At 41.2% G+C, this 26,842-nt stretch overlaps 1 protein-coding gene across 4 annotated transcripts in view; it reads left to right on the forward strand.

Moving 5' to 3' along the window:
- Nucleotides 1-26,842, forward strand: part of daam1b (dishevelled associated activator of morphogenesis 1b) — a 126,305-nt gene that overhangs the window by 58,563 nt on the left and 40,900 nt on the right. For all 4 annotated transcript variants that reach the window (XM_021612170.3, XM_036985191.2, XM_021612169.3 and 1 more), the window contains exons 2-3: nt 2,630-2,927; nt 18,412-18,501. In XM_021612170.3, coding sequence (XP_021467845.2) covers nt 2,739-2,927; nt 18,412-18,501 — 279 coding nt within the window. In that variant the 5' untranslated portion in view covers nt 2,630-2,738. The remainder of the gene's footprint in view (nt 1-2,629; nt 2,928-18,411; nt 18,502-26,842) is intronic.

Raw genomic sequence — 26,842 nt, forward strand, 5'->3', positions numbered from 1 at the left:
CTCAAAGGGCTATCATAGATTGTAGCTGAGACAGCTGACCCGTATCGCTTTCTGGAGGACTTGGGGAGGCATACTATGGAAGTATAAAGAAAATTATATTTTTTGCCTATATTGGCGATTCCAGCGTTATGGATGTGACATTTGCATGCAAAATCACAAATTGAATTCCTCACATATTGGACTAACAAAACATAAATTAAAATGTTGACGTATGTGTCTGTAGTACCCCTTGGGGGGAGTGTATACCCCAAAAATCTGGCTCCTAAATATAAGCATGTTGGATAAAAAAAATAAAAAGCTTTATGGGAGACTTAACTTATTAGCAAACTCTTGAGTTTGTAAGTCTTATGTTAAAACATTCATAGCCATTTTGAAGGAAAAGATTGTCATATCCATTATTACTTTATTACGATCGTTACTGATGTCACGCTCTTTGTTATGGATGTGACAGTCTGAAATAAAATAAAATAACATCGATTAGTTGTCATCTGGAATGTTTTAAAAATGTCAGCAGAAGGCTGAGTACTTTAGGGTAACATTATTACAGGTAGCCAGAATAGTATACTACATAGCATAAGGCCAGGAAGGCAACGTACCCTAATGGGTGAAAACATATTTTATCTTCACATGCATCGAAATTGACCTCGGACAGTTGAATGTAGACACACATTTTAGATTAAAAAAAAAAATGTATTATGCCTTTTCTGAAATACTCCAATAAAACATGCAAATGAGGCAATATACTGTACAAATGCTTACACAGCCAATACACTTTTAGGGACAATGGATGAAGTCAGCATATTTTGGGTGTGTTTTTAATTTAGAATAACACAATCAAGGAATATTCACAGATTGTGGATAAACGCCTTTCTATCAAAAAATCTATCACTAAGTTACTGCCATGTGTGAGAAATGCATTTAGTCATATACTGTGTTCTCTAAGAAAATCTTACCTAGAACAGACTTTTCATGATATCAACAATTTTCTTCTTTGAAAGTCTGAAGAGTATTTCTCAGAAGCACACAGTGTGCGGTGCATGCACATGCATCTGAAGCCAACAATACGATGCATTCGTATCCATCTAATCCACAACCGTTATGGCTGTGACTATTTCATAATGCTGAAAAAGGAGACCGACAATGAAAAGATGCCAATTATAAACCATATGAAACCTTGATGGAAGTTGGCTTTACAGAGTAAGTTTCAAGATAATCTGATGAAATGATTATGTTTTACAAACACTTTTCATTTTCCTAAAAGACTGTAGAACTCTCCAATAAAACTCAGGACAGTTCAATGTAGTATTATGATGTCAACTTCATAACAAACACTGGGGGGAAAAAAACAGTGGGGAAAAATAAATAAATAAATAGAAGCTCTGTGAGTCCTTTCCAAAAGCCATGAAATATGATTGACTGAAAAGCCTTATTTGAGACTTGGCATCCTACTCCGTAATGACCAAAATTCATCAAATAAATGTCTTACTAAAACTGGTGGACTAAAGCATACACTCAAACAAATAATTACGAATGTGGTGTCATTTGGAAATGAACAACTATTTTTGCATTCTCAAGTTGACTTTCCCACAGAATTGACCATATGCAATTTTATATTTCTTACACAACATTGTCTCTGTTTTTTTCCCCCATAAAAATTACTAATAGACATATATTACGTGCATAATATTACCATATCTCTAGAATTTTCATTAGCATTGAACAGCTGTTGTGGTTTGATTAAGTTATATAGCACCTGTGCTCAGAAGGCCTGAGGTTGAAATGCATTTATGAACCATATGTCTGTGGTGTTTCTCATGCTCTTCACTGACTGTTTTAGACCTCTACACATGCATAGCAAGGTAACAACTTCTAGACTGCACTGACCACTGTGATTATTATTATTATTTGACCCTGCTGGTCATCTGTGAACATTTGAACATCTTGGCCATGTACTGTTATAATCTCCACCCGGCACAGCCAGAAGAGGACTGGCCAACCCTCAGAGCCTGGTTCCTCTCTAGGTTTCTTCCTAGGTTCCTGCCTTTCTAGGGAGTTTTTGCCTAGCCACCGTGCTTCTACACCTGCATTGCTTGCTGTTTGTTTGGGGTTTTAGGTTGGGTTTCTGTACAGCACTGTGTGACATCAGTTGATGTAAGAAGGGCTTTATAAATAGATTTGATTGATCACAATCATTACGTCCTGGAAGGAAAGCTGATGCTCCCGAGGGAGAGGGTCTAGATTTCAACGACCATCTGCTTTTTACCCTGTGTTGTAAATCAATACAAGTGGCTATGCGTTTACAACCAGTGAAATGCGATAGTGTGCCACCCCTTTGATTTTTATTAACAGACTCCTCTTTAAATATTTGCTTTTTAAGTGTGAGGTTTCTATCAAGCCAATGAAAGCCTTTTTAATTATGGCAATTTTTCTGTGATTTGGCTCAGAAAATCTCTGGCCCTTGCTAACTAGGAGCTTTTTCCTTAACAGGAAAGCATTATTTGGCCTAGAGCAGGAAAAAACCCTAGCCCTACTTATAATCAATGCATGCTGTGTAAGCCAGGGATGTTGTATTGTTTAGATATTGTGTTGTTTAACCGACCCCATCTTCTCCATTTTTGTACCGTCACAGGGCTCTCTAAAGGAGTTGAAACACTGAGGTAGCGGAGGCAGGTGTTGCAGAAAGAGCCTCACCCCCTTCTCCCTCCAAACCTGAACCCTCTGCCGCAGCAGCGGTAGCCATGGCACCCCGGAAGCGTGGTGGTGGCGGTGGCGCCGGAATCTCCTTCATCTTCTGCTGCTTCCAGAGTGGCAGCGACCACCCAGAGATCACCTACCAGCTACGCGAGGACTTCGCCCTGCAGACCATGGAGCCTTCACTGCCCATGCCAGGCTATGATGAGCTGGACGGCATGTTCTCCGAGTTGGTGGTACGTAGCGACCGGAGTTTCCTTTTTGGTATTATTGTCAGGATTGTCATGATTTATCTTCTGAACATGGGCCACAGTTGAAAATGAGCTATGTTGCTAGCTTGGGTTTAATACTCCGGGTCGCTATTCACAATTTCCCCACTGGGGGGAAACACGGGGGAGTTCTCATAAACCACAAGCAAAGAAAAGCCTACATTTACATGTTGCTTATGAGTGCGTTTCACACTACTTTTTGATTATAATTGGATTGTAAAGGTTTCAATATCCTGCTTAATATAATGTTTTTGTAATCGTCGCCAATCAACTGCATTAAACATGAATCACTTCAACTACAACCAGTAAAATGCTCTTTGGCTAGCTTTGCTAGAAGCCCATGTCGGTGATTGTTAGCATTCTAGCTAACAACTGCTGCATCTGAAATAGGTATTTTGCAACGATCACAACAAAATATAATCTTAGCGACTGTTCAAGCAATAACCAAAACATTGTAACCATATGGGAACCCCCAAAATGTTTTTGTTTAGAAGTAATAGCCTAGATTTACGTAGTTATGTTGAATGGGCAAAGATGGCCAATGGCAGTTAACTTCCCCCAAGGTGGGTGTGGTTTAGAAGACTACTTCTTCATGATGTGAATAGCGATTCGGAGCTTAGCCTACTTTCGTTGTTCAATCATTTTCCTCTCGTCTCAGTTTAGCTGCCTTTTCTCATCCTTTCAGTCTGTTCTAACTTATTTAATCTGCCATCCACTGCCTATGTGGTCCTCTGACATGGTTGCCACACTTATGCAGGCCGCCACCAGATCGTTTTGCACATCAATAGACCCCTATTGAGAGGCCCTGTGTCTCGGCCTCCTCCTTCTGCTAATTGCTTGTTTTTGTCTGGCCTGCCCTCCCTCTCTCCAGCCTGGATTGAATAAGTGGAGTGTGACGACAAAGGGGGCTTCCAGTCGCTATGTTTTCACTGAGGGGATAGACACAAGCCATCCACTTGCCCGATAAACCCTAATTTGTCTGGGTCGGAGGTAATTTAGTGAAAAAGCTTTAAAAGATCAGGGCTGGCAGGGAGATTGGCGGCCACCTATAAAATACCATTACCTTATTTAACAGATTTATATTCTGCTCAACTGTAGACATGAAGGGGATTGTTTGCTCTTGTATAAAGAGGGCAACCAAGTTGGTTGTCCCTGTAGTCTTGAATATCTTCTATCTCGGGTGTCCTTTCCCTTGTGACCAGTGACAAGCTCGTGACCACTACCCTGGCATTGGTCAGGGGGCTAGAAGGTATGAAGGAAACTGTTTGAGACTATTCCAGCAGCATTTAGTCTCCCGTCTCGGGATCAGCCAGGCCCAATCCTGCTTAGCTTTAGAGGCAAGGGTGGTATTTACATGGTTTAGTATGTCGACTCTAAAAAAATAAAAAAAGAATGATTGTCCCCTTCATAAAATCTAATTATAGTATTAATGTATAACAATGCAGCAGTCATTATCCTTGTAGAACCTGAATTGATTCCTTGAGTCAAATAGATAGATTGTAGATGGTGAGGCACTCTATTCTCTTGTCATAATTTAATTCAGTCTGCATGCCACGGCCACAGTAACAATTCTGTCCTTTGTCATTTGGGTTGTTCCACAAAGAGTCTCTTGAGTAGTGTAACTTTGAATAAAAAATATATATAATCTTATAATTTTAACATTCTGTCATAAAGAGCACATCAATTTAATTTAAAAAACATGTTTTCCCATTTCAAGATAATAAATAAAAATGACTGTAGTCAAATCAAATCAAATTTTATTTGTCACATACACATGGTTAGCAGATGTTAATGCGAGTGTAGCAAAATGCTTTTGGGTGTAGCGAAATGCTTGTAGTAAGTGCCAAATTAAGTAACAGGTTTGACCGTAATAGTGACAGGAGGAATGGAAGCTTGTTGTGTGCAACAGGGAGAGGCAATTAAATGCAATTCTTAACAAAACATTTTTTTTAAAACATTTCTTTCCATGGGTAACAGGGTTGACTTGTTAAGCCCAACCCGCTCAGTTTTCTACCACAAAACACCAGAAAATGGTCAAAAAGAATAGAACCATCTCACCTGCTTTTATACTGATTTAACTATTTAAATGTTTGTTTCTTTAAAAAATATATATTTAAAGAGGAATAGTTTCACCATAATAAAACGAGAGTTCAGTTCATGTAACACGGTTGACGTTAAAATGAGGGACAGTTTTTACTTTTATTTATTTTTTATTTATGAATCACTAATCACATGAAATGAATAACCTCCAGAAATGACTTTGTTAAAGCAACAATATTACTAGTGCTTTACAATGATGGTGAAAACTTGGAGGTTAGAGGAGGTTAAGTAGGTCAACAAGCCCGTTTAGAAATGTTGTACGTGGTCTATCTTAAAGGGCTTTTAAAATTCAATATTTGTGCACTACTTTCTACTTAAAATATCAAAGCGATGCAAAAGGCCTCATTTCGCAGAATGACCCGCTTGAGTCGCTAAGTTGAACCACAGGGCATATGAATTGAGTAGCCATCGGCCTTATAACTAGCGTAGAGCCTGTGCTAATATGGTTGGGAAAACTAAAATGAACATGTATTTTACTGCACTTTTACTGCGTCTTTTTAATATTTTGTGACAGTAGGCGGATGCTGAATAAATGCGGGGATTCTCCCAGAGGCTAAAGTGTTCCCTGGTGGAGGCTCTGAGACGCTTTTCTGAATGACAGGTCTGGCGACTTCACTGAGCAGCTCACAGAGCATGGAGACATTGCCAGTCCCATTTTAGATTGGGTCAGAACATCTTTAGACCTCAAATGGCAAGCTGCGTGCTGTTGTCTCTAGCCATGAATGTCGCATGGACGCATCTTGTAATGTATCGTTGTAATCTGTATATTCTTTTACAATGTCCAAAATGTTGCATCCCATGCTATTGCTACCTTAAGTGTCATCCTGTGTATTGGTGCGCGCAACAAGTGCTGTTTTGTGAAGAGAAAATACATTTAACATAGTAGTACTGATCATTAGGCTTTGCCTTTATAGACCCAAATAGACTCTTCCCCTGGAATGAAAGAGAGTAACCTAATTGTACTTCTGAAATACAGCTTTACCTCAAAAGGAATACCATATTAGGGAAATACTGGAAGATCCATAAACTGTATGCTTAATGTTAAACTCAGATTAATTTGGGATTTAAAAGGCCAACCAACTAGACCCGTGTCTTTTCTTGGTCTTATAAATGGAATCAAACAAACGGTCATATTAAAATATATTTAGACCTTGATTCAAGGAAACCTACCTCAGCAATGTTTATGCAGTTCCTTTGTTTATGCAACGAGCTACTGCCAGGCAGCAAAATCTTATTCTGAAACTGGAAGCATCGTACGAAGAGCCTTCTTTGTCCGTACTCAACACAAAACCACACAGATTTTATTTGACTACAGGAGAAATGGGTTTGTTTATATGCTACCACAGAATTCAAAACGCATCCGGTCAGAATTCAATTGGACATGTAGCAATGCACAGACATAAGCAGTGACAGAAGTAAAAGTGTGAGTCTTTGTTGCTATATTTTTCTTCAAATGTCTATTGCTGTACGTCTAGGAGTGAAATGGATCATTTTTCAGGCATTGTTTTTGGCTTGTCTGTATCTTGTTATCTCTAGCACTATATGGTAGTTGATTCAGAACAGTCCCCTTCCTGATGGCCCTAGGAGGATAGGCTACTGGAGCTAGGTAGGAGAGGCCTATCTGGTGAGGTCATCTAAAGAGGCCTTCAGCCCCACACTACTCATCAACTTGTAGCTTGGCTATTCCCTGCCTTATGACAGTTAACTTAAGCTCTATTGGCTCTGGTTTCCCTCAACATGCTATCTTTCATAGCATTCGTTTATACACAACATGGGAACTCTCTGGCCCTGTACACATAGTCTGCATAAAGCCCACTAAGGCCATTGCCAGACATCTGTCATGGCAGGCACCTTTTGAATGCCCCCCCCCCCCCCCCCCCCCCCCCCAGCAGCAGTATTCCCAAGGAAGTAAACCCTATAATTTCTCCCTACGATAATAAATAAGATGTTTAATGACCATGACACATCGCAATGAAGATCAGATGACTCTGATGAATGTGTTGTGTTGCTAGTGTTAACACACCTAAACTATAGATCTTAATATGTAAGGCTATAATCCTCTATCATTTTAATCTTATCAATGGATTTGTTTGAAATTAAATGCAATTTAACGCTTTCCTTATTACTGTGGTAAGGACATTTGTGCCTGTCGTAAGTCATCATAAGTCTAAGTGTAGAAGCAAATCCTTGTCCAGGGTTAGCGACTATTATACAATATGACAATATATATGAGGCTCAGCGGACCAAGTCCTGTCTTTGATCAGCTGCATGTTGACGGGAGTGCTGTCAGGTGAGCTTGAAATAGAGGTTGGTTAATGGAGCCTTGGGTTCCTGTCTGACATTTTTGTTTTTGTTTACACAGCTAAAGCTCTGAAATGGAGATGGCCTTTGGGAAGCATTACACTAGCTTGTTATCGTTATGCTAGTACTTCAGATGAACCGGCCTGGCTGGTCGGCTTTGCATATGAATGTCATGCAAAGCCGACCAGAGCCGAAAATGACATACTTCTAGTTTAAAACAAGTATAACCTGTTACTGTGACTGCCTCCACAGGGTAACACAGGCAAATAATACTAAATTTGTAATGTAATTGTTTTTCAACCACTCCACACATTTCTTGTTAACAAAATATAGTTTTGGCAAGTCGGTTAGGACATCTACTTTGTGCATGACACAAGTAATTTTTCCAACAATTATTTACAGACAGATTATTTCACTTATAATTCACTGTATCACAATTCCAGTGGATCAGAAGTTTACTTACACTAAGCTGATTGTGCCTTTAAACAGCTTGGAAAATTCCAGAAAATGATGTCATGGCTTTAGAAGCTTCTGATAAGCTAATTGACATAATTTGGGTCAATTGGAGGTGTATCTGTGGATGTATTTCAAGGCCTACCTTCAAACTCAGGGCCTCTTTGCTTGACATCATGGGAAAATCAAAAGAAATCAGCCAAGACCTCAGAATGATTTGTTTTGACCTCCACTGGTTCATCCTTGGGAGGAATTTCCAAACGGCTGAAGGGACCATGTTCATCTGTACAAACAATAATGCGCAAGTATAAACACCATGGGACCACGCAGCCGTCATACCGCTCAGGAAGGAGACGCGTTCTGTCTCCTGAAGATTAATGTACTTTGGTGCGAAAAGTGCAAATCAATCCCAGAACAACAGCAAAGGACCGTGTGAAGATGCTGGAGGAAACAGGTACAAAATTATCTATATCCACAGTAAAACAAGTCCTATATCGACATAACCTGAAAGGCCACTCAGCAAGGAAGCAGCCACTGCTACAAACCCGCCATATAAAAGCCAGACTACGGTTTGCAACTTCACATGGGGACAAAAATCGTACTTTTTGGAGAAATGTCCTCTGGTCCGATGAAACAAAAATAGAACTGTTTGGCCGTAAGGACCATCGTTATGTTTGGAGGAAAAAGGAGGAGGCTTGCAAGCCGAAGAACACCATCCCAACTGTGAAGCCAGGGGTGGCAGCATCATGTTGTGGGGGTGCTTTGCTGCAGGAGGGACTGGTGCACTTCACAAAATAGATGGCATCATGAAGGATGAAATGTATGTGGATATATTGAAACAACATTTCAAGACATCAGTCAGGAAGTTAAAACTTGGTCGCAAATGGGTCTTCCAAATGAGCAATGACCCCAAGCATACTTCTAAAGTTGTGGTAAAATGGCTTAAGGACAACAAAGTCAAGGTACTGGAGTGGCCATCACAAAGCCCTGACCTCAATCCTATGGAAGATTTGTGGGCAGAACTGAAAAAGCATGTGCGAGCAAGGAGGCCTTACAATCCTGACTCAGTTACACCAGCTCTGTCAGGAGGAATGGGCCAAAATTCACCCAACTTATTGTGGGAAGCATGTGGAAGGCTACCCGAAATGTTTGACGCAAGGTAAACAATTTAAAGGCATTGCTACCAAATACTAATTGAGTGTATGTAAACTTCTGACCCACTGGGAATGTGATGAAAGAAATACAAGCTGAAATCAATAATTCTCTCTATTATTCTGACATTTGACATTCTTAAAATAAAGTGGTGATCCTAAATGACCTAAGACAGGGAATTTTTACTAAGATTAAATGTCAGGAATTGTGAAAAAGTAAGTTTAAATGTTTTTGTCTAAGGTGTATGTAAACTTCCGACTTCAACTGTATATGCAACGTTCACTGAAATGCTGCTAACAGTACCACGATTCTGCGCACAACAAACTGAGCATTAATTTGAAACTATCAATGAACATTGATTCTCTCATTTTAATAGGGTCTGCTCTGTTCTACATTTTGGGAGTTGAGACAAAAAAGGTATATTTTTTTAAAGGTTAATTTGTCATCTATTACAGTAAAATGTCTCCAAGCGTTTCTGTTGGACCAAATCTCGTGTAAATAGCGAGTTTAAACGTCTTCCTCTCTGACAACAAGCAGTTATCTTTCATCATTGTTGTTGTTGTGAGTGACAGGGGGAGGGGCTTGGTGTCTGTGTGTGAGTGGGAAGGTGTACATAAAAATAAAATAAACATATTGATTCTTGCGATACAGGCATTTGGAACATCGCACTGAAACATACATTGGATTGAATTCTATATATCGCCCAGCCATACATAACATGACGCTATTAATCTTGCACCCAAAACATCTGGCTTGCGTCTGATTTGGCTTGCTTATTACACAACAGCGCAGGTACTAATTTAACAATTCCACGGGTCCACCACTGCCCGTAGCTGAAAAATACTTCAGAGGAAGAGCTCCTCCACCCTGTAACCCTTCCCAGTGGCTCCCTGCCCAGATAGGAACCCTAGAACACATGTGAGACAGTGTTCAGTTCCAGAGAGAGCGTCTGTTTGCTGCAAATGTGGTTGCATGCAGAAATTATAGTTGAATAGTTGAGCTGACTCTCTCACACCCCACCACACCCCTCCGCCCCACGAAGACCATATGGGTACACATATTTTCTACACAGACTTGCATGCATGCTCTGACATAGTTAGTACTCACACACAGTGCACATAGATATATACACACACAGACACCATTGAATTAACATGACATTTTAATAATTTAACAAACTCTGGCTAAGACTGACTTACACTAAGTATATCCTGGCTTTGTTGATCACTTTGTTCACTGTCAGAGGTAGGAAGTCTTTTTAGGTTAAAATACATTTAGAGAACAATGCATTCTCTAGTCTTATGTTTGTCGGGGGTTGCTATCAGAGGTTTGTGGCAAAGATTTAGTTCTGCAGTACCTGATGAAAGACTCATTTTGATTAATACGATGCAGTAGGTTTTCTTTCAGGACAGTCATAACAATGTAGCTCACTGGCCTGTGATCATTTGCCTGCAAGTTCAATCTTGATTGTTGTTACTGAAAATCATGGTATTTTTCCTCACATGACCAGGACCCGTATCCACAAAACATCAAAGATGCTTGAAGATCTAGACAAACAGAAAGCCACAGGACTGGATAACGTCCCAGCTAGATTCCTGAGTGATGCTACTGATTGTATCGGACCTTATGTAACACACATCATCAACCTTTCCATTCAACATGAAAGGTATCACGGGTCGAAGAGTTCCTTTATTCAAGAAAGGAAGCAAAGTTGAACAAGGGAACTACAGACCAGTGTCAATCTTGGGTGTGTTGTCAAAGGTTTTAGAAAAATCACTCCATGAACAGATCATAAAGTACAATGATGACCATGACATTTTATATGACCTTCAGTCAGGTTTTTATCTTATTCTACCAATACATGTTTACTATACTTGACAGAAAAGCATTTGATACTGTAAACCATGATATTTTGTTGTACAAACTGAAAGCAATTGATTTTTGCACTAACTCCTTATTATGGGTGAAGTTATACCTATCTGATAGGGTCCAAAGGGTGGATGTAGCCGGGACACTGTCTTATGCTAAAGAGATAAACTGTGGTGTCCTCCAGGGGAGCATTTTGGGGCCTTTGCTTTTTTTTTTGCTCTACATAAATAACATGGATTCTGCCTGTTCATGCCCTCTGTTCCTGTATGCAGATGATTCTGCCCACTTGGTTTCACATAAGAATAAGGAGATCGTTGAAAACACCCTAAGCTGCGAAATGACTAAAGTCAGTAAGTGGTTATCCGACAACAAACTGTCTCTGCATTAAGGCAAGACGGAATGTATCATGTTTGGTTCCAAAAACAAAGTGAGAAACCTTTCCAACTTCTCAGGTGTAATGGTGTAGCGGTGATGCTCTTACATACTTGGGATGTGAACACATGACCGATGAACCCAGGGCTCTAAAGGTCATTGGGAATGTTTATTCCAGAACAAAGATCCCGGCAAGGGTAGCCAAGTTCGTGGATACAGAGACTCTGAGAACCATGGCAACATCTCTGATTCATTGCCACTATGACTATGCTTGTATCTCATGGTTCAGTGGCATAAAAAAACTCTGAAGTACAAACTTCAAACGGCCCAAATCAAACTAATGAGAATTATACTCAAGCTCTTCCCGAGGATGCACATTTGTCCTAATCATTGCAGGGAACTGAACTGGCTTCCAGTTGATCTCCGGGTGGTGCAGATCAAACTGTTGATGGTTGTTAAAGTTGTACATGACCTTTCCCCCAGTTACCTGTCTGGTTATTTTAATTTCATTAGAGACTCTCGTAGCCATCACACCAGAGCCAGTGTTGCCAATAACAGACTGCTGCGCTATTGGAGCATGGCAGGAAAAAGCATTTTCCTTAACCCTGGTGCAGAGGAATGGAATGGTGTACCAAACCATATAAAATATATCCCTACACTAGGGAGTTTTAAGAGAAACCTTAAGAAATGGTTTATGGGCAAAATGCTTTAAAACTGCACAGGCTTAAAAGAAGTTTAATTGTTTTCCATGAACGTTACATGGTAATCTATGCTATTCCTTTTACAGTTTCCTCCCTATTGATGAGATGTATTTTGTATTCATGTGGGCCATAATAGAAATAGGTTTTACATTTTTTTTTGGTGTCATACTCAATGATTTTAATGACATTGTATTGTATCCACATGCGTGGTTGTATTGTTTTGAAATGGTCAAATAAATCAAATAAAAACATCTCAGAAATGGTTCAAACCTGTTTTAACACTAAAATAACTAACAGCTTTCACCTTGAGGGTTCTGGGTCCTTCATGACCATGGTTCTAATCCTATGAAGGTGCCCATCCCTTCGGCGACCGATTGGTGGTTGTTTAGACCCGGGGAGGGCTGGCTCTCGGGTCCAGTCCCCAGCTTGGTTCATCTTGCGTCTCCATGATTCCCCTCTGTTGTCGAGCCAGTTTAATTTCTTCTGACCGATTTGGCATTCGTTATCCACCTGGGAGGGACCTGTCGGCCGGCCTTAGGCCGGTGTTCAGATGGACGGTTACTCCCACTTTATGTGGATTAGCTTCTATCGGGGGAGCCCCTTTCGGAGACGGTTTACCCCGTTTCTTCGATACGCTCCAGCCGAGCCCCAACTCGGAGTAGGTTTTAGGATGATGTTCAGACAATGCCCAGACAAACTCTAAGTCAGGAGTAAAATCAACTCATTAAAAGTTTCTCAGCTGGTAATCGTTGTAGTTTGAGGCAAAGGAAAGATCGTGTTGACGCTCATTGACATTGTTGCAAGTTACGGGGAATAGCCAATTGCAATGAGGCATCTCTTCAGGCAACCACAGTGAATGTGACTGTACATCAAATGTTGCAATGGTAAAAGGATTTATATCATTTTCACCTGACAGTCACTTTGCCTACTATTAATTGTTGCCTATTATGTTGGCATGCATAACTTTTGAACCTTTTTTTGACCAATTCTGATCAAGTCATTTGCCGATTTTCTAAAGTTGCATACAATGTTTGAAAGGTCTATAATTTACATTGAACTAAAATCAAAGTTAACATACAGTGTCAAGAAAAAGTATGTGAACCCTTTGGAATTACCTGGATTTCTGCATAAATTAGTCATCAAATTTGATCTGATATTCATCTAAGTCACATCAATAGACAGGCATAGTGTGCTTAAACTAATAACACACAGATTATTGTATTTTTCTACTCTATATTGAATACATCATTTAAACATTCACTGTGTAGGTTGGAAAAAGTATGTGAACCCCTAGGCTAATGACTTCTCCAAAAGCTAATTGGAGTCCGCTAACCTGGAGTTCAATCAATGAAACGAGATTGGAGATGTTGGTTAGAGCTGCCTTGCCCTATAAAAAAACACTCAACAATTGAGTTTGCCATTCACAAGAAGCGTTGCCTGATGTGAACCATGCCTCGAACAAAAGAGATCTCAGAAGACCTAAGAATTGTTGACTTGCATAAAGCTGGAAAGGGTTACAAAAGTATCTCTACGACCAGTCTATGATACGCAAAACACCAAACAAGAATGGTGTTCATGGAAGGACACCATGGAAGAAGCCACTGCTGTCCAAAAAAACATTGCTGCACCTCTGAAGTTTGCAAAAGTGCCCCTGGATGTTCCACAGCACTACTGGCAAAATATTATGTGGACAGATGAAACTACAGTGGAGTTGTTTGGAAGGAAAACACAACACTATGTGTGGAGAAAAAGAGGCACAGCACACCAACATCAAAACCTCATCCCAACTGTAAAGTATGGTGGAGGGAGCATCATGGTTTTGGGCTGCCTCAGGGCCTAGACAGCTTGCTCTCATCGACGGAAAAGGGAATTTTCAAGTTTATCAAGACATTTTGCAGGAGAATGTTAGCCTATCTGTCCGCCAATTGAAGCGCAACAGAGGTTGGGTGATGCAACAGGACAACAACCCAAAACACAGAAGTAAACAACAGAATGGCTTCAACAGAAGAAAATACGCCTTCTGGACTGACCTCAACCCGATTGAGATGCTGTGGCATGAACTTGAGAGCAGTTCACATCCCAAGAATATTGCTGAACTGAAGCAGTTTTGTAAAGAGGAATGGTCCAAAATTCCCCCTGACCGTTGTGCAGGTTTGATCCGCAACTACAGAAAACATTTGGTTGAGGTTATTGCTGCCAAAGGAGAGTCAACCAATTATTAAATCCAAGGTTTCACATACTTTTCCCACCCTGCACCATGAACCTTTACACTGTGTTCAATAAAGACATGAATGTATAGTTGTTTGTGTGTTAATTTAAGCAGACTGTGTTTGTCTATTGTTCTGACCTAGATGAAGATCAGATCAAATTTGATGACCAATTTATGCAGAAATCCAGGTATTTCCAAAGGGTTCACATGCTTTTTCTTGCCACTGTAAGCCATAGATACACAATATATACAAAGTATGTGGACATCCCTTCAAATGAGTGGATGCAGCTGTTTCAGTCATACCCGTTGCTGCCAGGTGTATAAAATTGAGCATACAGCCATCCAATCTCCAGAGACAAACATTGCCAGTAGAAAGGCCAATACTGAAGTGCTCAGTGACTTTTAACGTGTCACTGTCATAGGATGCCACCTTTCCAACGTCAGTTTGTCATATTTCTGCTGCCTATTAGTGCTTCCCCTGTCAACTGTAAGTGCTGTTATTCTGTTGTGGAAACGTCTATGAGCAACAACGGCTCAGCCGTGAAGTAGTAGGCCACAAAAGTTCACAGAATAGGACCACTGAGTACTGAAGTGCATAGCGCGTAAAAATCATCTGTCCACGGGATTAACACTCACTACCTAGTTCTAAACTGCCAATGAAAGCAACGTCAGCACAATAACTGTTCGTAGGGAGCTTCACGAAATGGGTTTCCATGGCCAAGCAGCCGCACACCAGCCTAAGATTACCGTGCACAATGCCAAGCATTGGTTGGAATGGTGTAAAGCTTGCCGCCATTGGACTCTGAAGCAGTGGAAATGCGTTCTCTGGAGTGATGAATCACGCTTCACCTTCTGGCAGTCCGATGAACAAACCTGTGCTTGGCGGATTCCAGGAGAACGCTACCTGCCCCAATACATAGTGCCAACTGTAAAGTTTGGCGGAGGATGAATAATGGTCTGGGGCTGTTTTTCATGGTTCGAGCTAGGCCAGCATATCAATGACATTCTAGACAACTCTGTGCTGTTTGGGGAATGCCGTATAGAAATGGTTTGTTGAGATTGGTGTGGAAGAACTTGACTGGCCTGCAAAGAGCCCTGACCTCAATCTCATCAAACACCTTTGGGATGAATTGGAACGCTGACTGCGTGCCAGGCCTAATTGCCCAACATCAGTGCCTGACCTCACTAATGCCCTTGTGGCTGAATGGATCAATTCCCCGCACCAATGTTCCAACATCTAGTGGAAAGCCTTTCCATAAGAGTGGAGGCTGTTATAGCAGCAAAGGGGGGACCAACTCCATATTAATGCCCATAACTTAGGAATGAGATGTACTTTTGGTAATGTAGTGTACCTTCAATTGCCCAACTTATCGGCATAACCAATTTGTACATATTTTTGAACAACGGCATGTCGTGCTCCAAATGGATAACTTGAAATAACATGATGTAGGTCATTAAATAATCAAAAGAAAACGTGTTTATTTATTAGCCTAGTGGTTATAAGGATTTAGGCATATCATGTGAAATGGGCCTCGTGAAAGCATTGTCAAAGCACGAGATACTGTTGCATGTAGGTTTAGATTATTTATCGATTGATCAAATTGAAATATCTAAACATTATTTTAACTACTCCAAAGCAATTGCATGTGGTGCAGGAACCACTGACTCGCTTTAACGAAAAAAGTTAAACTTAACCCCATGCATTGCACTGTGGTTCTTCTCGGACAAAAAAAAAAAAAAAATCATAAGTCACACTTCATTATTTCTGCCTCACACCAATTCATGTTGTTACTCCTATGACCAGACAATGTGAAATATTCCTCTATTAAGAAAGACAAGACGCTAATAATAACGCACGTCTGTCGATAGACTTTGTAGTGCGAGTGGATAGGGAGAAATGTGTTTTATGGCTCATAAAAGTGTTGAATAAAAAAGTAAACGTGAACTCACAGCTGCTCTTTGCTGTATTCGCTGGCAGTCTCTCGCTAGTCATGGTTTTATAGGTTTTGAAATCTCACAGTATGAACTTTGCTGTGGTCTCATGGAAGCTACACGTGGATCTGTGATATCTGATTGGCCAGCGGTAGGCCTATAGGTGCACTTGATTTGCTCTCAGGGATCACTGGGTAGGCGTAGTTTGTTCCCTTAAGACACTTGAAATGGTTTAATTAATCTCTCTTGGGTAGGGGGCAGTATTTTGACATCCAGATGAAAAGTGTGCCCAAAGTAAACTGCTTGTTACTCAGGCACAGAAGCTAGGATATGCATATTGGTAGATTTAGATAGAAAACACACTAACGTTTCTAAAACTGTTAAAATTGTGTCTGTGAGTATAACAGAACTGATATGGCAGTCGAAACCCAGAGGACAACCCCCCAAAAAATGTCAGCTTACCACTATTTTCAATGGCTAGTACTATAATTATAAGCCCAAGTCCTCCCAAATTGCAGTCCTAGGGCTTCCACTACATTCTGGAAAAATGACCCAGAAATTGTCGTTTTTTTCTAGGTGGCTCCCATTTTGGCTGTAGTGTTTCCAAGCGCGTGGAGGAAAGCGCGTTCTTTCTTATTTATCTCCGGGAATGAACATACTATTCTCTGTCTTAAATTTATTACATTTATTTGCGTTTTAGGATACCTAAGGTTTGATTATAAATGTTGTTTGACGTGTTTGGAAAAGTTTATTAGTAACGTTTGGGATTCATTTTGTATGCATTTTGATGGAGGTAAACTGAGTTGATTATTGACTGAGTTTTTATGGATATAAAGAAAGACATTATCGAACTAAAGAACCATTTGTGATGTAACTGGGACCTTTTGGGGTGCCAACAGAAGATGATCATCAAAGGTAAGACAATTTTTATAGCGCAATTTCTGACTTTTGCGTCACACCTGCCTGGTTGAAATATGATTTTCATGCCTTTTATGCAGGGTGCTGACCTCAGGTAATCACATAGTTTGCTTTCGCTGTAAAGTCTGGATTAACAAGAAGTTAAGCTTTATTTTGATGTATAACACATATATTTTCAAGAATGTTAAATATTTGAATTATTTTTATTTTATTTCGCGCTCTGCAATTTCACTGGATGTTGGCCAGGTGGGATGCTACCGTCCCACGTACCCGTAAGATAACATGCGATCACTTCGACTACCCGGCACACAAGCCAGCAATCAAGTGCACCTACTGTAAACCGCAACTCCCCCCTAACTTGGATTAGTGGCTTGTAGGCTATGTGTGGAAGCCAGGAGGTGCTAAATGTGTTTATGTTAATTAATGGTTAATGACTGTGAGACCGGCAGTGATTTGCTTGACAATCCAGCCTTTCTCTTATAGTCTAGCAGTCTGACGTTGGCAATGCTGGCTCTGGTATGATGGAAGGTCAACTGGAAACCAGTGCAGTTCCCTGAAATGATTAGGATCAGTGTCCATTCTGGGGCTTAGCTTGAGTATAATTCTCATCAGTTTTTTCTGGGTCATTCAGTTGTTCTTTCAGAATTGTTGTCATGGCGCTGAACAATGGCACTGGATCAGAGGTGTTCCCAGGGTCCTCCTAGTCTTCTTATACAGGGTGATGGCCACCCTTGCCAGGAACTTTGTCAGTCTGTCATGGAAAGAGCAGGTGTCCTTAATATTTTGTACACTCAGTGTAAATGTGCCAATTTAGCATTTGTTATCTGTAATGGGTATAATACATTAGGCATTGTTGCTTACTGTTTGCATATAGATAAATGCACAACAACAACAAAAATCCAGTGCCACCTTGTTCAAAGAATAGCTTTTTATTTTGATTTGAGTACTCGAAAAATAATCATGCGAGTACTCGACCAGTCAAAAGCAAAATGCCCATCCCTACTCCTGTGGCACCTGTACGATCGGCAGCATCACTCAAGAACCAAGGTGTCTTTTTGTTTGTCATGATCTTGAAGCATCTTTGCAACATCTGAAATTGAAACCTGGGAAAAGGCAAACTGTCCTTCGAAGATGCCCTTGGCTGAATAATAGGTTTGAATATGAGGGTTTCCAAATTCTACAGAGCATTATCTGAGTTGGTCAACAAGGTTGCTGTCAATGGTGGTGAAAAACTCACTAAAATGATCAGCCACCTGTTACTGTTGTCTACAAGTTGTATTCCACATTAATGTACAACTGTGAATTATATATTGTCTATACATTAATTCATCAATAAGGGTTTGTGTGTAGATTATAATATTTACTGTATTTGTAGGCTACTCACACAGACTCATTTTCTCTCTCCATCTCTCCCCCTTTCTCCACACACACTCTCTCTCTGCAGGATGAACTTGACCTCACAGAGAAACACAGGGAGGCCATGTTCAACCTGCCTGCAGAGAAGAAATGGCAGATCTACTGTAGCAAGAAAAAGGTAAGGTTTTCTGACCGCATCATTGTGTGCGTGTCATGTAATTCAAGGGTGTCCGCGTGCATATGCATGTTTGTGTCGGTCTCCCTGTTGTAGTAATCTTGGTATAAGTGCATTTCTGTGCCCCATTAGAGGGCGTAAGGCAAGCCCAAGCATCTTGCCCTTTTACCTTAGTCAGTCCATCACTGGTTAATTTCAACAGAAGCCTGCGCCAACTTCTCCAAAACATTTTAGAGGACCACTTCACTTAATGAAGATGTTCTCAGCAAAGCATCTAATCTCTTTAACCAAAGAGCTGCAGTGAATAAATCTCTCATAGGAGTGGAACGGCCCACAATATTAATGTGCCCCCCTCCCCCTGTACCGGTCATAATAAATCTTGCTGAAGTTTCTCAATCGCCTGATGCAGTGCACGGGTTTCAATCAGCTAAAATGCAGGATAGCCGCTTTCTGTGGAGAAAAGTCTGTAAGAGGATGTTTAGTATTTTCCTGTACTCTTTGACCCCTATGAGAGGTCATTTGGGTGGAGCCTGTTGCCATTTAGAGATGCTGCCTATCTGGCAAAGAACAGTCAGCTGTAGGCCATCCCCGCACTTTAGTTGTGGCGAAGTGCAGGATACCCTTAGCCAGTTGGAGGCTGTGTAGGTTTCACAAATCTGTTGCTTTATCCCATTGTTAACTCCAGGTGATGAGGCAGGAGAGTCGAATTCGCTGACCAGGATAATACACAAAATTAACCATCCTGCAGGGATATGACTGCACAGCTGCTTTTCCAAAGACTTCAGATTAAGAATTGTCTGTGCTGGTATTCTCAGCTGTAGAATTGTCCGTGCTGGTATTCTCAGCTGTAGAATTGTCCGTGCTGGTATTCTCAGCTGTAGAATTGTCCGTGCTGGTATTCTCAGCTGTAGAATTGTCTGTGCAGGGCCTCCCGGGTGGCGCAGTCGTCTAGGGCACTGCATCGCAGTGCTAGCTGTGCCACCAGAGACTCTGGGTTCAAGCCCAGGCTCTGTCGCAGCTGGCCGCGACCGGGAGGTCCATGGGGCGACGCACAATTGGCCTAGCGTCGTCCGGGTTAGGGAGGGCTTGGCCGGTAGGGATATCCTTGTCTCATCGCGCACTAGCGACTCCTGTGGCGGGCCGGGTGAGTGCACGCACGGTAACCAGGTCGCCAGGTGCACGGTGTTTCCTCCGACACATCGGTGCGGCTGGCTTCCGGGTTGGATGCGCGCTGTATTAAGAAGCAGTGCAGCTTGGTTGGATTGTGTATCGGAGGACGCATGGCTTATGACCTTCGTCTCTCCCGAGCCCGTACGGGAGTTGTAAGCGATGAGACAAGATAGTAACTACTAACAATTGGATACCACGAAATTGGGGAGAAAACGGGGTAAAGAAAGAAAAAAAAGAATTGTCTGTGCTGGTATTCTCAGCTGTAGAATTGTCCGTGCTGGTATTCTCAACTGTAGAATTGTCCGTGCTGGTATTCTCAGCTGTAGAATTGTCCGTGCTGGTATTCTCAGCTGTAGAATTGTCCGTGCTGGTATTCTCAGCTGTAGAATTGTCCGTGCTGGTATTCTCAGCTGTAGAATTGTCAGTGCTGGTATTCTCATCTGTAGAATTGTCCGTGCTGGTATTCTCAGCTGTAGAATTGTCCGTGCTGGTATTCTCAGCTGTAGAATTGTCCGTGCTGGTATTCTCAGCTGTAGAATTGTCCGTGCTGGTATTCTCAGCTGTAGAATTGTCCGTGCTGGAATTCTCGCAAGTCCAGCTAATTTGGAAGATTTATGATCGTAGGTAACTGCATGAGTTTTTGGGATATGGTTTGGTCTGAGCTGTATTTGGTTTATGGTCTTTAAGGGAGCCCGGAGTTTGACATAAGATGATAGATCGCTCAATGTCTGGAATTGAGTATGATAGTGGTGAGAGACAGCTTAGTTTTGTTGGAGTAATAACTTAGAAAATACGGTTTGTATTCTCACAGTGAGTCGGGAGTTGATAAGGACACGCCACATTTCACATCCTGTCACAACTGGTGACCTCATCAGCTTTTTGACATGTATTCTCTCTGACCCCATCCACACTCTGCTTACTGCTGGACTTTTTGGACTCCTGTCTTGGGACATAACTCTTGGGTCTCACCAAATGACCTTTCCATGACCTGTCTGTACAACTCATCTTCAAGCATTGGCTGATGGTCCTTTTTATATGGACAATAAAACCCCTACACTGCCTCTTACATATCCAATGTTTGTCACTTGCTTACTGGGTTTTAGGCTTGTTCAAACAACAGGTTGCCATGGTTTAATTCCAGGACCTTTCGAAGCCGCATGATCCTGGGAAAGTTATTTCGAAGAAAGAACTGCCTCCCTCTTTAGCCCGAAGATGGATGAGTCCACTGTTTAGAGTAGCAGTATGCATATTATGTTTGTCACATGCTGCTTTAAGATATTAATATTATCTTGACAAGGAAGCTGGGGCAGCAGGTAGCCTAGTGGTTAGAGCGTTGGGCCAGTAACTGAAAGGTTGCTAGTTCGAATCCCTGAGCTGACAGGGTAAAAGTCATTCGTTCTGCCCCTGAACAAGGCAGTTTAACCCACTGTTCCTAGGCCTTCATTGTAAATAAGAAATTGTTCTTAACAAGAACACCCCCCCCCCCCCCCCTATTCTCTGCAGCCTCACCAAACACAAGCTTTAACTCTCTTCGAAGCTCTGGAAAGACGAGGTGGCCATTTTATCTGATGCTTCCCATCAGCCTTCAACAATTAGGATTTTAATTTGGTCCAGATGGCAGGCAGGCACCAAGTTCTCCACTGTAATGTCGGAGTGAATAGTCAGGGGGCCGGAACATGGTTATAATAATTTGTACACTTCAAATTTACCACAACTAAATGCAAAATTACGTTGTATTTGAAAATAAAATAATTTCATACCCTGATTACATTGAGACACGATCTCATTTGTGAGAACTTGGAAACCGATTTTTGAAATTAAGCTCTCTCACTCTAGTTAGTTAGTTCGTTAGTTAGTTAGTTTGGGGACACTTATAAATGTCCTTGTTTTTGAAAGAAAAGCAAGGTTTGGTCAGCATGTCACACACACAAGCCTTAACATGTCCCACACCAGAGGACAGACGCCTCAAGTTGTGCTTCTGTTTTAACAACATGTCTGGTACGATTGTAGTTGAAGGGTTAAAGCGGGTGAGGGAACAGGGAACAGGGGACAGGGGACAGGGGACAGGGAACAGGGGACAGGGTGGGGGGAAAAAAAACACATACGCTACCGTTCAAAAGTTTGGGGTCACTTAGAAATGTCCTTGTTTTTGAAAGAAAAGCACTTTTTTTTGTCCATTAAAATAACATTGAATTGATCAGAAATACAGTGTAGACATTGTTAATGTTGTAAATGACGATTGTATCTTTTTTTTTTAATGGAATATCTACATTTATCAGCAACCATCACGTTGTGTTAGCTAATCCAAGTTTATAATTTTAAAATGCTAATTGATCATTAGCAAACCCTTTCGCAATTATGTTAGCACAGGTGAAAACGGTTGTTCTGATTAAAGAAGAAATAAAACTGGCCTTCTTTAGACTAGTTTAGTATCTGGAGTATCAGCATTTGTGGGTTCGATTACAAGCTAAAAATGCAATTACAGGCTAAAAATGGCCAGAAACAAAGAACTTTCTTCTGAAACTCGTCAGTCTATTCTTGTTCTGAGAAATGAAGGCTATTCCATGCGAGAAATTGGCAAGAAACTAAGGATCTCATACAGCGCTGTGTACTACTCCCTTCACAGAACAGCGCAAACTGGCCCTAACCAGAATATAAAGAGGAGTGGAAAGCCCTGGTGCACAACTGAGCAAGAGGACAAGTACATTAGAATGTCTAGTTTGAGAAACAGTCCTCAACTGGCAGCTTGATTAAATAGTACCCGCAAAACACCAGTCTCAACTGTCACGTTCTGACCTTTTATTTACGTTGTTTTGTCATTATTTAGTATGGTCAGGGCGTGAGTTGGGGTGGGCAGTCTATGTTTGTTTTTCTATGATTTTGGGATTTCTATGTTTCGGCCTAGTATGGTTCTCAATCAGAGACAGGTGTCATTAGTTGTCTCTGATTGAGAATCATACTTAGGTAGCCTGGGTTTCACTGTTTGTTTGTTTCCGTGTCTTTCACCACACGGTACTGTTTTGGGTTTCGTTCGTTCCACGTTTATTGTGTTTGTATTCAGTCGTGTTCATGTTGAGTATTTCTTATTAAAAGAACCATGGACACTTACCACGCTGCATATTGGTCCTCCGATCCTTCTCGCCTCTCCTCTTCAGACGAAGAGGAGGAAATCCATTACATCAACGTCAACAGTGAAGAGGCGACTCCGGGATGCTGGCCTTCTAGGCAGAGTTGCAAATTAAAAGCTATATGTCAGACTGGCCAATTAAAAGAAAATATTAAAATAGGCAAAAGAACACAGACACTGGACAGAGGAAGATTGGAAAGAAGTGGTATGGACAAACTAATCTAAGTTTGAGGGGTTCGGATCGCAAAGAACAACATTCGTGAGATGCAAAAAAAATGAAAAGATGCTGGAGGAGTGCTTGACGCCATCTGTCAAGCATGGTGGAGGCAATGTGATGGTCTGGTGGTGCTTTGGTGGTGGTAAAGTGGGAGATTTCTACAGGGTAAAAGAGCCTTCCTTCTTCAAGATCCATCACTTCATTTTGCAAGGCCATGCCATACCCTGTGGACGGCGCTTAATTGGAGCCAATTTCCTCCTACAACAAGACAATGACCTAAAGCACAGCTCCAAACTATGCAAGAACTATTTAGGGAAGAAGCAGTCAGCTGGTATTCTGTCTATAATGGAATGTTAAGCACAGTCACTGGATCTTAACCCTATTGAGCTGTTGTGGGAGCAACTTGACCATATGGTACATAAGAAGTGCCCTTCAAGACAATCCAACTTGTGGGAGGTGCTTCTGGAAGTATGGGGTGAAATCTCTTCAGATTACCTCAACAAATTGACAACTAGAATACCAACGGTCTGCAAAGCTGTAATTGCTGCAAATAGAGGATTCTTTGATGAAAGCTAAGTTTGCAGGACACACTTATTTCAATTAAGAATAATTATTTATAACCTTGCCAACGTCTTGACAATATTTCCTATTCATTTTGCAACTAATTTCACGTATGTTTTCATGGAAAACAAGGACATTTCTAAGTGACGCCAAACTTTTGAATGTGTGCGCGTATGTATGTATGTATGTATGTATGTATGTATGTATGTATATAAGTGGGAGAACTTGCAAAATTGGTGACTGACTAAATACTTTTTTGCCCCACTGTATGTATGTATATATATGTATATACAGTGCCTTGCGAAAGTATTCGGCCCCCTTGAACTTTGCGGCCTTTTGCCACATTTCAGGCTTCAAACATAAAGATATAAAACTGCATTTTTTTTGTGAAGAATCAACAACAAGTGGGACACAATCATGAAGTGGAACGACATTTATTGGATATTTCAAAGTTTTTTAACAAATCAAAAACTGAAAAATTGGGCGTGCAAAATTATTCAGCCCCCTTAAGTTAATACTTTGTAGCGCCACCTTTTGCTGCGATTACAGCTGTAAGTCGCTTGGGGTATGTCTATCAGTTTTGCACATCGAGAGACTGACATTTTTTCCCATTCCTCCTTGCAAAACAGCTCGAGCTCAGTGAGGTTGGATGGAGAGCATTTGAACAGCAGTTTTCAGTTCTTTCCACAGATTCTCGAATGGATTCAGGTCTGGACTTTGACTTGGCCATTCTAACACCTGGATATGTTTATTTTTGAACCATTCCATTGTAGATTTTGCTTTATGTTTTGGATCATTGTCTTGTTGGAAGACAAATCTCCGTCCCAGTCTCAGGTCTTTTGCAGACTCCATCAGGTTTTCTTCCAGAATGGTCCTGTATTTGGCTCCATCCATCTTCCCATCAATTTTAACCATCTTCCCTGTCCCTGCTGAAGAAAAGCAGGCCCAAACCATGATGCTGCCACCACCATGTTTGACAGTGGGCATGGTGTGTTCAGGGTGATGAGCTGTGTTGCTTTTACGCCAAACATAACGTTTTGCATTGTTGCCAAAAAGTTGAATTTTGGTTTCATCTGACCAGAGCACCTTCTTCCACATGTTTGGTGTGTCTCCCAGGTGGCTTGTGGCAAACTTTAAACAACACTTTTTATGGATATCTTTAAGAAATGGCTTTCTTCTTGCCACTCTTCCATAAAGGCCAGATTTGTGCAATATACGACTGATTGTTGTCCTATGGACAGAGTCTCCCACCTCAGCTGTAGATCTCTGCAGTTCATCCAGAGTGATCATGGGCCTCTTGGCTGCATCTCTGATCAGTCTTCTCCTTGTATGAGCTGAAAGTTTAGAGGGACGGCCAGGTCTTGGTAGATTTGCAGTGGTCTGATACTCCTTCCATTTCAATATTATCGCTTGCACAGTGCTCCTTGGGATGTTTAAAGCTTGGGAAATCTTTTTGTATCCAAATCCGGCTTTAAACTTCTTCACAACAGTATCTCGGACCTGCCTGGTGTGTTCCTTGTTCTTCATGATGCTCTCTGCGCTTTTAACGGACCTCTGAGACTATCACAGTGCAGGTGCATTTATACAGAGACTTGATTACACACAGGTGGATTGTATTTATCATCATTAGTCATTTAGGTCAACATTGGATCATTCAGAGGTCCTCACTGAACTTCTGGAGAGAGTTTGCTGCACTGAAAGTAAAGGGGCTGAATAATTTTGCACGCCCAATTTTTCAGTTTTTGATTTGTTAAAAAAGTTTGAAATATCCAATAAATGTCGTTCCACTTTATGATTGTGTCCCACTTGTTGTTGATTCTTCACAAAAAAATACAGTTTTATATCTTTATGTTTGAAGCCTGAAATGTGGCAAAAAGTCGCAAAGTTCAAGGGGGCCGAATACTTTCGCAGGGCACTGTATATACAGCCACCATATACATATATATACATACATACAGTGGGGCAAAAAAGTATTTAGGCAGTCACCAATTGTGCAAGTTCTCCCACTTAAAATGATGAGAGAGGCCTGTAATTTTCATCATAGGTACACTTCAACTATGACAGACAAAATGAGGGAAAAAAATGAAGTCGGAAGTTTACATACACTTAGGTTGGAGTCATTTAAACTCATTTTTCAACCATTCCACACATTTATTGTTAACAAACTATAGTTTTCGCACGTCGGTTAGGACATCCTACTTTGTGCATGACACAAGTAATTTTTCCAACAATTGTTTTCAGACAGATTATTACACTTATAATTCACTGTATCACAATTCAAGTGGGTCAGACGTTTATATACACTAAGTTGACTGTGCCTTTAAACAGCTTGGGAAATTCCAGAAAATGATGTCATGGCTTCAGAAGCTTCTGATAGGCTAATTGACATCATTTGAGTCAATTGGTGGTGTACCTGTGGATGTATTTCAAGGCCTACCTTCAAACTCAGTGCCTCTTTGCTTGACATCATGGGAAATCAAAAGAAATCAGCCAAGACCTCAGAAAAAAATAGTAGACCTCCACAAGTCTGGTTCATCCTTGGGAGCAAGCAATCAATCCCAGAACAACAGCGCAGGACCTTGTGAAGATGGTGGAGGAAACAGGTACAAAAGTATCTATAGCCACAGTAAAGTCCTATATCGACATAACCTGAAAGGCCACTCAGCAAGGAAGAAGCCACTGCTCCAAAACCGCCATTAAAAAAGCCAGTCTACGGTTTGCAACTGCACATGGGGACAAAAATAGAACTGTTTGGCCATAATGACCATCGTTATGTTTGGAGGAAAAAGGGGGATGCTTGCAAGCCGAAGAACACCATCCCAACCGTGAAGCACGGGGGTGGCAGCATCATGTTGTGGGGGTGCTTTGCTGCAGCAGGGACTGGTGCACTTCACAAAATAGATGACATCATGAGGAGGGGAATTATGTGGATATATTGAAGCAACATCTCAAGACATCAGTCAGGAAGTTAAAACTTGGTCTCAAATGGGTCTTCCAAATGGACAATGACCCCAAGCATATTTCCAAAGTTGTGGCAAAATGGCTTAAGGACAACAAAGCCAAAATATTGGAGTGGCCATCATAAAGCCCCGACCTCAATCCTATAGAAAATGTTTGGGCAGAACTGAAAATGTGTGTGTGTGAGCAAGGAGGCCTACAAACCTGACTCCGTTACACCATCTCTGTCAGGGGGAATGGGCAAAAGTTCACCCAACTTATTGTGGGAAGCTTGTGGAAGTCTACTCGAAACGTTTGACCCAAGTTAAACA

This window comes from Oncorhynchus mykiss, chromosome 8, assembly GCF_057628025.1.
Source record: "Oncorhynchus mykiss isolate SJ-2025 chromosome 8, ASM5762802v1, whole genome shotgun sequence".
NCBI classification, from domain to species: Eukaryota; Metazoa; Chordata; class Actinopteri; order Salmoniformes; family Salmonidae; genus Oncorhynchus; species Oncorhynchus mykiss.